At 32.6% G+C, this 16,038-nt stretch overlaps 1 protein-coding gene and 1 long non-coding RNA gene across 3 annotated transcripts; one reads left to right on the top strand and one right to left on the bottom strand.

Moving 5' to 3' along the window:
* Window positions 1-2,025: 2,025 nt before the first annotated feature.
* On the bottom strand, window positions 2,026-8,355 carry LOC147071720 (putative maleylacetoacetate isomerase 2). Of its 2 annotated transcripts, none has more exons than XM_085947055.1 (5): window positions 7,957-8,020; window positions 6,764-6,938; window positions 5,151-5,269; window positions 4,502-4,722; window positions 2,026-2,742 (listed from the first exon to the last, which is right to left on the bottom strand). In XM_085947055.1, exons 2-5 carry the CDS (start codon window positions 6,789-6,791, stop codon window positions 2,622-2,624), a joined length of 489 nt encoding a protein of 162 aa, XP_085803181.1. In that variant the 5' UTR covers window positions 6,792-6,938; window positions 7,957-8,020; the 3' UTR covers window positions 2,026-2,621. The 2 variants fall into 2 exon arrangements, with proteins under 2 accessions (XP_085803181.1, XP_085803180.1); XM_085947054.1 differs by lacking the exon at window positions 7,957-8,020 and adding an exon at window positions 8,187-8,355 and having other exon boundaries at window positions 2,328-2,742.
* On the top strand, window positions 8,094-14,871 carry LOC147071719 (uncharacterized). The gene is made up of 3 exons (XR_015070628.1): window positions 8,094-8,141; window positions 13,208-13,816; window positions 14,456-14,871. It is a non-coding gene; the product is annotated as an uncharacterized LOC147071719 (long non-coding RNA).
* The last annotated feature ends 1,167 nt before the right edge of the window (window positions 14,872-16,038 follow it).

The raw sequence follows: 16,038 nt of genomic DNA, 5'->3' as shown, positions 1-16,038 counted from the left end.
TACAAGATAAAACTTATCGAAAATAAGGCACTTGCAAAACCTACTCCATAGTGAATCGTTATGCGAGTAGGTAAGTGATCAACTAGTAACGGCGGGAGAGTGAGGTAAGGTGCGGATAGAGATTGCGCGCCTAGATCCAACCAAATTCTGTGTATTTTTCTGCTTTTAATTTCCGTGTTTAACGCGGACAAAGTCGCGAGCTATACTGGTAGAAAATAAATCTTAAGAATCACATCCGAAAACAAAGAACTGTTTTCTGTCAAGATAAGTATATGGTAATTGTAACTATACGAGATTTTCTTTACGGCTATATCTCAGTTGAGGCATGGTCTAAAAAATCGAAATATAATTTGTCATATAAATCCAACATGCGTCCATTTAATGTTCTGTTTATTGTTCTATTAGTAACAATAATAATATATTCATTGACATGTTTTCTTTTTCAAGTAAATGGGCAACGTTTTTTAGTCATCTTTACACGATTTAAGAATTAATACCCCCGTCGCCATCACGATACAAATTGACGTGTTCACAGCTCGACTTTCGCTCACCGATTGCCAGTGAGTCCAGAATTTCATCGCACCTATACTGCCCTCCTAAGCCAAAAAGGCGTATCTCATATTTTTCGTCTTCGGGTTTAAAAAAACATTTAGGAGACATCAGGCGCGCACACAGAAAAAAACGGTATGGGGGGTCCTTTTCGAAAAATTATCCATAATAATGTATTAACCAATTTAATTACGACGCCCCCTAAATCTTCTTAATGCAACCAAAACGCCTCTTTGGCTTAGAAGGGCAGTATAGTTGAAAATTATTTGCCGTTTCACTGAAGTATGCTCTTAACGATTTGTTTATACTCCTAATCCTCACCTCATATATATGTCAGAACCAGTAACTATATAATTAAAGTTTTTACAACACAAAATAATAATGATACCAAACGCTCTTTAATACAACGGTGGATAAAGAGTCCCCCTAGCTTCCTATATTTTATCGATCATATAAAATTTATCCAGATCTAGATTATACTTATCACAATATAAATCTGTGTCACCATAATATAATAATATTATGTGTAGATACCTACAGATAATTGCATGACCTCACTTGTATATTATAATATATACTAGACATGCTCTGAATAAATCGAATTATAATTAGGATAATTAAGATTTAGACCATCAGTTTTATTTTATATCACATCTCGACATTAATTGATTTTCCAGTTGTTTTTTTTATATAATGAATAATAATTAACACGACATAGTACTTCGTGAGATGATATTGTTGTGTGAATGACACGCAAATTTATCAATTATTATCCTAAATGATCTTGTATACAAAATAAGACATATTATTTTTTTATTATCCTGATGGTTGAAACGAAGATGTTGCAACTTGTAATGTTTTCTTCAACGGTTTTATGTTGTATTTAAATGAAATACAGTATTAATAATTCTACCTACCTTGGGCACTGGTGCAATGGTACAGGATAGCCTGGGTTTTTTTCTAATTGGTATTTTTCTCACACATTTTACATTTTGATTGAATCCGAAAGGTATCGCTTATATTTTTAATTAAAATTAAGTAACCTAACCTAACGATACAATCAATAAATATTCAAATTGATGACCAGAAGAATTATAAAGGTAATAAAACTATGTATATGAAGGTATATATTTTTCAAAAATATTTATTCATTTATTTAGTGATTATAATACAAAAATATAGAATGTTATTTCTAATATAATATTATGATTATAGTGGTGACTTAAGACTAATATTTTTTTTCATTGGCTCTGCAATTCCAAGCGGATCTTAGCCGCCTCACGAAGAAGTTTATTAATATTTTTTACGAGAATTGGACGTTAGTCATTTATTTTGTTCAGCTTATTATGTCCATGTCCATCCTCTGTATTCAAACACAGATTGTAAAATAACATACTAATTTGCCAGATCCGGGATAGATTACCTTATAGTTTATTCTTACTACATAATATAGGTACTAATCGTAAAAGAAATCGATATCAAAATTGTTTTATTAAAAATTCAATCACCGATAAATTTATTAAAAAATACAACAGATATAAATGCAGTCACTTGCGCATACAACAATTTGATTATGGAATAGGGAACATTTATTTTAAGTTACGTTTATAAAAATGTATCATATAGGATAGGTTCAATAACAAGTATTTTATGTTAACACATGTTTAGTCATTTCATAAAAAAATATCTCAGTCTTACGATAATAATATATTTTATTTATAGTTACTTACTTTAGAATAATATTTGAGCTTTAACAAATTTTATTTTACTCTTTTTTTATAGATTATAGTTATTAATATAATTTTTGCAGTCATTTTCATTTTTTATTATCAATATACCTTTTTATAATGGATATGTATCAGTTAACTACGATTAAATCATCTTATCAAATTAATATAAAGTGAATCGAAATAGATAAAGGTGAACACTTAGTACCTATCCCGATGTATTTACTTCGAAAGTAATGGCACAAAATCTAACAATAAAATATCTAGTACTAGTGTGATGATTAAAAATAATGTCTTCAGTCAATTTAGTCGTTTCAACTCCTCGATGAGTTTTTGGAGATATTTTTAACCCCTTGGAGGACAATCGGGTTGAGTATTTGGATGAGTCAGGAAGAAAGACGGCTCTCTTTCCAGTTTATCGCAGATCCTTTCCAGAGTTGGATACTTGCTGGTGTCCAGCTTATACCTGAAACCATAACCAAAAACCATTTACAGTACTTTTACAAACACCGTCAATAATATCAGAAAATTTATACCTATATGTAATAGTGCCACTAGATTTCCCGAAAATTTCAAGTGGCTGTTTGTTATTCTGTATCATGGAAAATGATTCTAAATGCACGTTTATAATAATATGATTCTACATCAGTGATTCCCAACCGGGTTCAGCCAGATTTTGTAAAACTTTGCGAAATAAGTTATTACGTAGCCTATTCTAAAACACTACAATATTTTGAACTTTTATTTAGGTTATATTATTATATTACGCCTTAATTGTTTTTGAAGTAGGGAGGGTTTTACGTGAGAGACTTTTGTCGCAACAGGGAATGAATCAGGTTGTTATAATTAAATTTCGCCCTCTACTCTGCACTGCTTATTTTATTTCTATCGAAGCTTTTAAAAAACACATATTATTATAGTTACAGGTAGATACAGCAAAGCATTAATGTGATTTTCTGTTTTCTTTACTAATCCCATTAGTGTTGTTCTTTGGAGAATGTGGAAGTATGTTTATTTAATTGTGTATCTGAAGTGTAGTCAATAAATGGAATAAGTACTCTTTTCATATTTTTAAAGATCATTAGTTACCTACATAATCAATAAAAACAGTAAAATTTTCCATACGTTGTTTCGGGGCGGCACATTTAAAAAGGGCACATAATTAAGGGAGGAATGCGAACTATTCGAAATAGATTCCGTTTTGGTAAACAAAACGCTTGCAGTGCTATGTGCATATTGCATAATTATGTTGAATACGAATTGTGACTAAGTAGAGATATTTTGAGTGAATTTTGTAATTATCTTTTCTGGACAAATTGAGTAGGGGTTCCGCAAGATTTTACAAAAATTTATGTCAGGTGTTCCGCAATATAAAAAAAGGTTGGGAATCACTGCGTGCATCTGGGACTTTCATTTTAAGCCGCCTCTGGCAAGGATGCTTGACGAAAAACAATTTCGAATTCAAACAATATCAAAGGAAAATCGGGGTGGGTTACAATCAATTTTTGACGATAAAAGTATACAATTTCTAGATAATTTTTTTCGCAAGAAAACATTGAGTGTAAATTTTTTCTGTATACTTTATCAATAATAATTACAGAAAAAACAGGTTCTTAGTTTTGTTAGAGAATAAATCAATGAAATAGTGTATTTTTATTTTCCTTTTGTTTTTCTATTTTTTCCTTTACGGGTCATTATTTACTAAATAATAGTATGTATGTACGTTTTCGTATAAAATGTTGTCGTTACTTTCCAAAAATATGACAATATTCGAAAATCCGTGTATGCAATAAAATGCCATCCACACAATCAAGTATTAGTATTAGTGAATTTCGTAATAATGCAATTATTAGTCAGTTGTCTATACAATAATTAATGTATGTACATAATTAAGATACATGATTAGCTTTGTTTTGTAAAAATAATTCCGCTAAGATTGTTTGTTACCTATATTGTAAAATCTAATATTAATATTCATTATCAAGAACACTTAGCAATATTACTATCAATGGATAGTAGATAATATTTTTAAGAAAAACATAAAATATTGTTGAAGAATCCAGCTGTTCTAAACCAGGTGCATGCGGACACTGAGACATTTTATGCACCTTCGGAAGTATAGTGCTTGGGTACAGGATATTTAAAAGATCACACTTATAATAATTATTAAATATTTGTGTAAATCAAGCATAAAATTAAATTTAGATTGCAAACGGGGTGCTCACTTCTTGGCGTTGAACATCTGCGGCAGCAGGCAACAGTCAGCCATTGTGACACTGTTTCCAATGCAGAATTCTCCGGCTGTAGTTTTAGCGATGGACTCGATGGCTGTAAACCCTTTCTTCATCCAGTGGTGGGCGAACTTCAGGAAATCCTTTTCGTCAGACAGCATTGAGATCTGCTTTAAACCGATATTCTGCACCGGTTGAATTCCACTGACAATAATCTGGAAATGGTACGAAAGTCTATGGGATATTCGAAAACCCTTAAGCAATGGCATCCTGGGAATATGCAGGTCATTCATTGCTTAGGGAGAGGCAAGTAAAGGAAGGAAGAAATTTGGATAGTAGGTTTCGTGAAAAACATTTGTTTTTTCGCCTATTCACCTTAAGTATGTACATTTCATTATAGGACAGATTTTTGTCAGACGTCTGTCTATAACCTTTTCTGGTCAAAGTACCCATTTCTGTTGAGATATTGTATGGAATGGTGTATGAATATTCTGAAGATATACCTATCAAATAATGTAGGTAGGTACATAACTCATATCGAATTACACAACCATAAATTATTATATTTTTTTAATAACTGTCAATAATTGTGAAAATGCATTGTGTTATTAATTTAATTTAATAATATATTTATAAGAATTACCTCACTGATCTCCCTGGTTCGAGCTTTTTGAAGTTTGTCTTCTGGGAATAATGAATATCCAGGGAAATTTTCCTCCAAATAATACAAAATATTCATGGACTCAATGAGTGTGTTGTCACCTGCGAGTAAAATAATCAAATAAAATACTTAGTGAATAAATTGTAAATATTATGTTAAGTGCATTAAAAACTGCATTACATCTTTTATATAAATTATTTTTAAATGTGTTGTTGTTGACAAAACAAGTAGTATTCTAACGGAGAGCGAATTGGTCGATATTCTTGTTTTTAATCTTGACATTTAAATAATTATTACAATATAAGTAAAATGATAATGATAAACAAGTACATGTATCACCACAAAAATACGCAGTCCCGTATTTGAGGTTTTCACGCCCAATCGTATTTTTTTAAACGCGAACCTTCTATAGCTATACTATTACGATTATTCTATGATGGTGGAACTACACAGATCATGGAAGGTGCATAAAAAACATATTTTCTCATATAAGTTAACTAAAAATAATATTAACACGTGACTTGATCACATATTTTCTTTTTTTATCATATACAAAAACGAAAGAAACTACAAATTCATTAGTCATTACTAGGCATAGGATTCTTAGGTATTTAAATATTTTTTTTGAGTAGCCCCACAAGAAAATATCAAAAATATCTATATGTTTCAGACAATTTTGAAACATTTAAGCAATTTTTGTAAGCACCTATTTTTAAATATTTTTGAATAATTAGGTACAAATTTAGGTTTAAGCACATATTTTCACATAAACACAAAATTAATCAACACAATAACACTAGTAAACACAATTGAAATGATAGAATCATCTACAAAGTCACTAAGTAGTGGAGAAAATTAATATTTTAAACAATACTGCTGTTAAACTAAAAAAAATGTTCCTGGACCAATTGGAATAAAAATAAGTATACAATTAAATAGTGCTTTAAATAAAAATACTGGACTTCAAACGCTGCAGAATATTAAAGCTGTTTTGGAAAATCCATCAGATGCTTCAGATGTTTCAATTTTTTCTACTTCAGAAATAGTTTCATTTACATTCAATAATAACACCTGTAGAAGTGAAAAGAAGTTTTTCCATATATACAACTTTGCTAGGATCAAATCGTCAAAGATTCACTTTCGAAAATTTGAAGCAATATGTTATTATTTATTTTAATAAAGCGTTTTCTATGTGTGAACAAATAATAAATTAAACTGTTGAAATATATTATATTATGATTTATTATAATACTTACTTAAGTTTTTAGCACCTATTTTTGTTTTTTAGCACATAATTATGAAATTTATTAACATATTTTCCAGTTATATCTACATATTTTAGGTACCTATTATTCATTTTTTAGCACCTAAAAATCCTAAGCCTAGCTATTACTAAATCCATAACTATGAATATGGTTAGAAAGATATTAAGTATATTTTTGAAGTGTGCTATTTTTTGAAGATAAAATATCTATGAATATTTAGATGTTTTTTCCAAATACCTATGTACATACTGAAATATTTCGCGACTCTCTGAAAAGGGCTCAACTTTGAGAAGTACTGAAATAAATGATGAAGACAAGTTTGCTATTTACCTACTACCAATGCCGGAACTCTTTGCATAGGATTGATTTTTTTGAAGTCCTCGTGTAATTGCACTCTTTTTTTGACAATGTCAACTGTTCTCAATTCATAATCCACCTCTTTCAGATGCAGAGCTATGCGAACTCTCCACGAACATGAACTTCTCCAAAATGAATACAAGATTGGCTGAAATTTAAAAAAAAAATAGGTAGGTAGGTACACATTCGTAATTACCTAAGTAATTCAGGTAATAACCTTATTAGCATTTCCACAAAACCAATAAATACCTACCTATTAACATTTTCAAATTAGGTAAATAAGTATTTATGTATGAATAGAAACGAATTTTGTTGTTTCTTCTAATGTTTTGAATATAGACTTACGCAGTATTAAGTACTTACAATATTATTTGATCACTCTCATTACAAATTGAATACCGATGCGTAAAAAGGTGCTATGTGCCAAAAATCAAAAGTGTGGGAAATTAAGAAAAACATTTTATTTGTTAAAAACATTTACTTATTTTTTTTTTCTTATTTTTTCAGTAAACTTACAATGCAGCTCCGATATTACGCTTCATAGGTTACAATACCTATTTTTTTTAAAAAAAGCAATATAATAATAATAGATATGAAAAAATATAATGAAAAATGAAATTAAAAATGGTGTACCTACAACACGGGCATTACCATTATTTGTTGATCAATCATAAAATGTTTTCTATACTTCTGGATCCATAGCTCTTTTGCAATTGAACGCATGATAGTACTTGGCACCCATTCAACGTAAAATGTGGTTTTTTGTATTTTTGGTACTTTGCACCTTTCTACTCAACGGTATTCAATTGAAAGTTAGGCAGCTTTATCTGAATTCGCTTCTGCCTTTTCGAATAAAAATGCATTAATTTGCTTATTACTTAAATCGACTGAATGTTTTATGCAAACAATATTTTGATATTGAATAAACAGAACTACGTGCCTACTTCGATTGTTAGGCAATTTATAGTTTTCAGCTTTTGTTCGATACACAGTAAAGGTTGAGTATGCTGAACAGCTTAAAATAGCAAAAAACCTTTTATAAATTTACCAATCTAATAATATTTATAAGGCTACGGTACTTATCTGCCTAATTAAATAGTATATTCGTCTATGACTACGTGTTATGTTTTTTAAACAATTAATAAACTGATTAAAAATATCACTACCTAGGTACTATAGCGTTTATATCGCGGCGTATGCTCATAGTTGCCATTATCTAGCGCCAAAAAAAGGTCAAATTAATAGCCATATCGCCAAAAAAAGTAAAACAAAATCTTTTTTTGATAGGTCGATACATAACCTCAACTTTTTAATTGTCTGTCAAGAGAAACTGACGTTAGCCGCCTTGTTGGTAATTATGTTTTGTATAATTAAATTAAGATAGTATAATAGTTACCTTCGACATTGTGATACTCTGTACAATATAACTTGATGTTACTTGCTGTTTATTTCACAGAACGTTACCTATGTAGATCACTCGAAATAAAAATATATTTCCTTTAAACTTTGCTACGTGCCTTATCACTCGTATCGTCCGTCGAAATCCGGTTTTCAAAGGCGACTGCGGAACATTTAGGTAATTGAGTATATTTTATTGACGTATGAACATATAATTAAAAATATAATGCCCATTACATATTGCTACAAGTGTGTTATTTAGTCTGATAACAAGTTGAAACAAAAGTGTCTTCATTTTTGACGTTTAAAGTAAGGTTAAAATACGTATCGTTATGTAACTGAATTTTACACTTACGTTTTCTCATTGAAATTATTTTCTTTAACATTTATATTACCTATCCTACCTATACGTCTCGAACATTGTTTAGTTTGACAACTGAAACATGTGATTTGTTCTGATTTATGTGGGATCAAAATATAAGTAGGTACCTACTTACTATATATTTCAAGAAATGTAAAACGTTAAGGACCGTAGATAGGTTATTTATTCAACAATTCAGTTAATTTTGTCATTTCATATTAGTAGGTAACTGCCGTGCCCCTTCACGGCTTCACACGAGGTCGCTTCTTTAATCGATATACACTTATCACAACAATAATAATATGTTTCATTATCAAATTATCTGTATCTAGGTACCTATACAATAAGTCAAAATGGAAATAATTCTGACATTCAAGTCAAACAAAAGAATGTCAAATTCAAAATATGCAGACTATCTTTCTTTATCTGTGGTAAAAATTCAAAAATGGAAGCAACAATCTATTGACTTAAGCCTCAAGCGTCAATTACATTGAGCTTCTTTACGAGCTGTTTGTTGGCGAATTTATAATCTGCCTGTAAATTCGCCCAGTGTAATCATCGAATAAGCTAATAAACAGGTTGTAAACACTCCACCTAGAAAAGTTGAAAGCCGGTCAACTTTTCACACTACACGCCGGCGTGTGGGCTTACTGCGTCTGCGCAGTAGAGCGATGGTGGTGGAAAAACGAACTACTCATTTTGAAATTTACATTTTTGACGTTTAATGGAAACATTGTTATGGAGCGTAGCGACCTCCCGGTAAAAAAACGAACTACGTTCCGTCAAAATCGCTCGCTGGCTTGTGGCTTATCAGCGAATGGAAAGTTTTGTGTGTAATCATGAAGTCGCAGTAGCTGAACCGCCCGCTTTTAAATTCGCCAATAAGCAGCTCGTAAAAAAGCTCAATGTAATTGACGCTTCAATGACATTGAGCTACTTTACAAGCTGCTTATTGTCGAATTTACAATCTGCTTGTAAACTCGCCCAGTGTCATCATCGAACAAGCTAACAAGCAGATTGTAAAAAATCTACCGAGAAAAGTTGAAAGCCGGTCAACTTGTCACGCTACACGCCGGCGTGTGGGCCTACTGCGTCTGCGCCAATGACATTAATATGGACGAAGCATCTAGAAAATAAAATGACACTCACTTTGTGTCGGGTCTGCCGGATGGCAAAATTCATATTTTAATATCGGTATCCTACGCTCAAATGAACATTCTGCTTGCAAGCGGTCTGGCGACACCGCTGGGTCTGCCCATACAAAATTTCTGACTGTCAGGTTTCGACTCCACCGTTATTATTGTGTTACAAAATGCCAATGTGCCTAGTTAAAAATTGTAAAAAAATCTACTAAACACTCCAAGAAAGATGGGATATCACTTTGCATGTGTTAGTATTATTTATTATTTATAAAATGCACTTTATGATATTGATGAATGTTTATGCAATGCAATTGAATGACAGGAACCATTGGACAGTCAGTCGCCTGTGATTCGCTGGGCTCACTTGCGTCTAATCTCCGAGAAGTCGTAAGTAACCGAGAATCTGTTTCTAATGCAATGAGTCATGACACTAATACGCCATTACAATAAAGGTTATATTACTATAAATTCTCGAAGCTTGTATCGCATAATGGAAACGGGTACGTCAATGGTCACGTGACATCTACCTATACATCTGTGAATGACTTTCATGCACAATTTCTCGTGCGCGCCGGGTATGAAGTGAGTCGTCCATTTAATATGTCATTGGTCTGCGCAGTAGAGCGATGGTAGCGACCTCCCGGTAAAAAAACGAACTACTCAATATGTCCAGTCAAATTAGTACCAAAAATGACGGTTTCAACTCGCTAGCTTGTTGGCTTCTGAGCGAGTGGAAAGTTTTGTGTGTCATCATCACAATCACACTAGCTGACTCGCCCGCTTTTAAATTCGCCAACAAGCAGCTTGTAAAGTAGCTCAATGTTATTAAAGCGTCAATTACATTGAGCTTCTTTACGAGCTGTTTGTTGGCGAATTTAAAAGTGGGCGATTCAACTACTGCGATTTGATGATTACGCATAAAACTTTGCATTCGCTGAGAAGGCACAAGCCAGCGACTATTTTGACAGAACGTAGTTCGTTTTTTTACCGGGAGGTTGCTACTGCGCAGACGCAGTAGGCTCACACGCCGGCGTGTAACGTGTAAAGTTGACCGGCTTTCAACTTTTCTCGGTAGAGTGTTTACAACCTGCTTGTTAGCTTGTTCGATGATTACACTGGTCGACTTTACAGGCAGGTTATAAATTCGCCAACAAACAGCTCGTAAAGAAGCTCATTGTAATTGACGCTTAAGGCATAACTGTCGTGCCCCTTCACGGCTTCACACAAGGTCGCTTCTTTAATCGATATACACTTATCACAAAAATAATAATCACATTCTTCATTATCAAATTATCTGTATCTAGATATACAATATGTCAAAATGGAAATAATTCTGACATCCAAGTCAAACAAAAGAACGTCAAATTAAAATGAAATCAAAATATGCAGACTTTGTCTGTGGTAAAAATTCAAAAATGGAAGCAACAATCTATTGACAAACAAACCTATTTTAGATAGATATATAATCTCAGGGAACTCAGAAATAATGGGAACTGTAATACCTAACGGGTGTGGAGATGCAGGCAACCCATCTCGAGTGTGGAAGAATACGGGATAAACTTAAACACGTGTCAAGAATACGTCATACGTCGACTGACAACTGCTCTTGGTTTATGCACTGAAGCTTATTTAATATTTTTGTGGGTAATTGTGCCGCAGATACCGTCATGAGCTTTTATAATTTTCTTTTTACGAAAACAGTTTATTCCATGTAGACAATTATATTAAATACCTTTTTCTGTCGGGGCATAGGCTTTTCGATGCAATGTTTGTTTATTTAAAATTTGAAATTTTGGTACTGTTCGGTTATACCGGAGGCAGCGGAAAACGCATTTTGAAAAAAGCCGATAAACTTGATTATTTGTTAGTTTGGGTTAGTTTAGGTTCGGTTAGGTTGGGTTAGGTTAGGTTAGGTTTGGTTAGGTTAACCTAACAAATAATCCAGTTTATCGGCTATTTTCAAAATGCGTTTTCCGCTGCCTCCGGTATAACCGAACAGTACCGAAATTTTCATATATCGTCACCGTTCAGGCAAAAGTCACCAACCCTAAAAACATAGTTTTGAGATATCGCAATTTGAAAGTTTGAAAATGCAGGAAAAATCAGATTTTAATGTTTTTAAGGTTTTATCTACATTAAATTATTTTCTCATGTCTTCTTAATAATTTCTTTAAAGTAATTTTACTTTTTGATGCTAATTAAAACATCTGGAAGGTTTTGAAGGATGCAAGGTAGCTCAAATATGGTTTGGTGACTTTTGCTTGTTAATAATCTGAACAATGTTAGCCAAAAGAAGGATCAGTAAAACTCACCATCCATAGTATAGTGACTTTTGCTTGTATATTTATAACGAAGGATTTTTTTTTTATATGGTCAATAATGTCTATTCACCTATAATGACTTTTGCTTGTTAAGATTTTATCGAAAGTCATTTAGTGAAAAACAAATAATTCGGATTTATGCAAAATTTTACTAACTAATGTACCGTGGTGAGTTTTGCATCTTAAAGAACATAATTTTACGCTTCGGGTGACATACTCAACTCAAAACTGCCATTTTCAGGGTTGGTGACTTTTGCCTGAACGGTGACGATATTTTGATGCATCATTATCAAAAACTAAGATTATATTAGGTAATATTAGATTGGGGTAGGTTAGTTTAGGTTAGGTTAGGTTAGGGTAGGTTAAGTTTGGTTTGGTCTAAAAAGAAAGTTATACTAAGTTGAACTTGAATTGTTGTGTGTTGCAACACACTATTGCACGTCTATAATGTGTGGTTGATTTTCGTAGAACACTCACACATTCAAAACCCTGCGTCAAAATGAACTGTATTGAGATATAGCGTATCGCAATTCTATTTATTATACTGTTCTGTGGGTAATCCATTACCCACCTATACCTGAAAGTGAATAGGGATCTGTATGTAATTTTACAGATCACCAATATCACAGCCATGATAATATAATGTATGTTTTTAAATGACCACATGTCGTGATACCAAACCAGTTTTTATCGAACGGTACTGTATAATTGACAAGTACCACGAATACATTCACTATATGCAACCTGCCAATGAACACTATGACTTGAATAAGAAAAATATTAACAGCAATAAATTTTCATCCACATTACTATGTGAGAGTTTTAAATTGAGCACCTTTTTAATCTCAATTTGACAAAGATGTCACTTGATCTTATAAGTCTGTTGTTGTGCTGGTGGTAATGTGAAGTACGTAGCTTGTCGTCTGTCACCACACATTCCCCGTGTACATGCCTGTTTGCTAGAATAATGTGAGTGTGGGTTACATCATTTCCTGTCTCAAATTCACATGTCTAAATTGGTCTTGCAAATGACATCTGTCCTGCAACCTGTCATAGCGATAAATGAATTAAAGCAGCTGTCCTGAATTTATTAAAAAGAAAACATTCTTCTTAACGAGTCGTCAAAATCAGTGATTTTAATTTAGTCACTTCTAAATTATTGTAATCATCATGAATAAATATTTATATATTGCAGGTACCTTCACCCTTAAGTCACTACCTAAATACACATCAATCATGTCGGCGTGGCGCGCAGTCGGTTTGAACTACATCAATTACTCCACCATCGCTGCGAGAGTACTCCGAAGTTCTTTGACGCCAGCCTTAAGAGTAGTCGCAGAGAAGAGAGGTGAATCTGCAATGCGATTCACCAAATGGGCAGAAGGAAAGGCAATCAAGGAGACTGTCACCAAGTAACTGCGAGGGACCGGCGGATTAAATTATTTAGTTAGATAATAGAAACATTCTTCACCATGCATTTTTCATTAAAAAATTTTATTATTATGGGTTTGTCAACTGTTGGTCAATTACTATGCATCTTTCACATGACAATGTATTTTTAAAATAAGTGATGGCATTTTCCATTTAAAAGATGTATCTTTGTCATGACTATTCAAAAATATACATTGGTGAAGATGTTGTAATCTGTACCTACGAAAACAATAACATTTTACATGACATGGCGAGTCACTAAATATATTGATATGTTTATAAGGCGGGAAGTAATTTTGTTTTGTAATATTTGATTTACTTATAATTAAGGTCAACTAATCCATTCCATTGAACATTTCAATTAATTTACAATGTTTCGATTTCATTTAAATTGTTCTCATATTTTGAGACAATATACAGTCGAACTTGGTTACTACAAGGATGATGGGACCGACTGAATTTGCTTGTGATAAGCATGACTCGCTATATTGTTATATAATATTTTTCGCGCAACGTTCTATTTAAGCATAGAACATAAAAAATCTGAAAACCATCGTAAAAATCCTTGAAACAAGCATGGCATTCGTAAACTACAAAAGAAGTTATTTATTGTAATGAAGTGCTGAGCTGCCGGCGCTGGTAGGTACCTACTGACTTCACAAAGCATGGATTTTTTACATGCAATTTCAACCATGTATGGATACTTTTTCAATGTTGTCGGCGAAAACACCAATTAGGTACTTAGACACTTAACTAGTGTCGTAAACGTAATCCGATCCCGGCGGCATCCTGTCCGATCGGATTTTATTGTTTAGGGTCGAAAATGTTTTTAAACAATCGACACATTAACAGTTTTAAGAAAAATTTTGACGATATTTTCGCTCGATATACCCGATAAGTAGCTCGTTATAAAAGTGAATAAATGTATGGAGAAAATCATAAACTAAAATGTCAACGAATGTTTCCTCATTACATCCGAGATCTCGCTATTTCCGTGATCGTAATAACCGAGTTCGACTGTAATATTATATATTTGTTTTTTTTTTTTAGAAAATGTATGGCATAAAATGTATATTTAGCAAAAGAAAGCAATATATCAGTGATTCGGATAATTTCATATATTTTTTTTTGTAAAAGTATAGAGTTATCCATTATATACCTGAGATCTGTGATGTGGTCAATGTCATTCCAGTTTTTCAATTTAGAATAGTCAATTGATGATTTTTATTGCCTATTGTCTACAAATGAATAATGTTAAATGACAAAAGATAATTTAACAGGCTGTAAATATCAGAATATTAAAATTGTTTATGGATATTTTTAATAACTCTATTTTATACTGTAATATTGAAAACTATTTATGAGCACGAAATGTCAGCATAACACCACCATGTTGGCTAGAATAAAATATGTTGTTTTTTTTGAAAATTGCTCTTTTATTTCCTGTCCGTAGTGGCTAAAGTTCTGATCAAATTGAGGTGCATGTCGCCTACCATCACGTAACGTACAGTAAGCTGCTGCTACGGAAAAAAAGTTTCTAATGTCGTTTTTCTTGGTATTTAAAATGTTCCGAAAAATCTGCCGAAATCACCAGAACAACTATGAGGTCACCTCACGTTAAACTGCACTGCATCGACACCTACATGACTCAATTAACGTTTTTATCATCTTCTACATGCCTACACCTTTCGACTGTCATCAAAATCAGGTTTTTTTTGTTTTTAGCGGTTGGCACTATGTATTTTCTATAAGAATGTTGTCTATTATCTATGGTGTGCAGGTTGTGTTCTGTTCAAAATATTATCTATGGATGTCATGTCGCAAGTAATTTTAATGTACGCACACGTAGAAACTGTTAAAATTAATTGAAATTAGCATAAATAATTAATAATTCAAATTACTAATACATTATAGTTGGCACTCTTCATCAGTGTCACTCTTCAGTGAATTTACAGAGATGGTGATCGTTCAAAATATTCTGCAAAATGATGAAACCATAGACTAAATTTGTCGGCGCGACAGTGTGATAGTAGGCGACATGCACCTCAATTTGATCACAACTTAAGACTATTTGAGTTGCCTAGAGCATGGTTTCCCAAACTATGGGTCGCGACCCACCAGTGGGTCGCGAACGAATATTGAGTGGGCCCTCGCCACTGTGTAGATGAATTTAAAAAAATAGGAAGTGATAAATTTGATATTTCATTCAGCTATTTATAATTCCTAAAAATTGAAATAAACTTATGTTACGGTTTATGAAAAAGCTTGTGTTGTGGAAAAGTTGTATTGAAAATGGCAATTATGATTGTTTTGAAACACTTGAAACCTTTATTATTGAAAACCAAGTGCAGCCTAAGATGAACGTACTGTCTGAAATTTCCAGTCATTTATCACTGTTAATAAATAACTTTGACGACTATTTTGGGGAAGAGAAGAAAAAGTTTGATTCGTTGCGTTGGATTTGTAACCCATTTCAAGACGACTTACCAACTAGTATGTCAACAAAAGCAAGTGAAGAACTCATTGATTTATCAGAAGATACGTCACTGAAAAATAGTTTCAATCGTAAACAGTTAACGAAATTCTGGCTCTCAG

Source organism: Rhyacophila brunnea, unplaced genomic scaffold (genome assembly GCF_057557595.1).
Source record: "Rhyacophila brunnea isolate RB1 unplaced genomic scaffold, BYU_Rbru_1.0 scaffold_2, whole genome shotgun sequence".
Taxonomy (NCBI): Eukaryota; Metazoa; Arthropoda; class Insecta; order Trichoptera; family Rhyacophilidae; genus Rhyacophila; species Rhyacophila brunnea.
Note: the sequence above shows the minus strand (reverse complement) of the source record. Positions and strands in the feature narration are given on the sequence as shown.

Bases quoted from the DNA above. Each gene is read 5' to 3' on its own strand.
- LOC147071720 (XM_085947054.1), bottom strand. The intron at 5,270-6,763 runs GTAAATAGCAAA...TTTTACTCGCAG, and splicing joins AGTTCCGGCATTGGTAGTAG to GTGACAACACACTCATTGAG. The intron at 2,743-4,501 runs GTGAGCACCCCG...TTATGGTTTCAG, and splicing joins CAGATGTTCAACGCCAAGAA to GTATAAGCTGGACACCAGCA.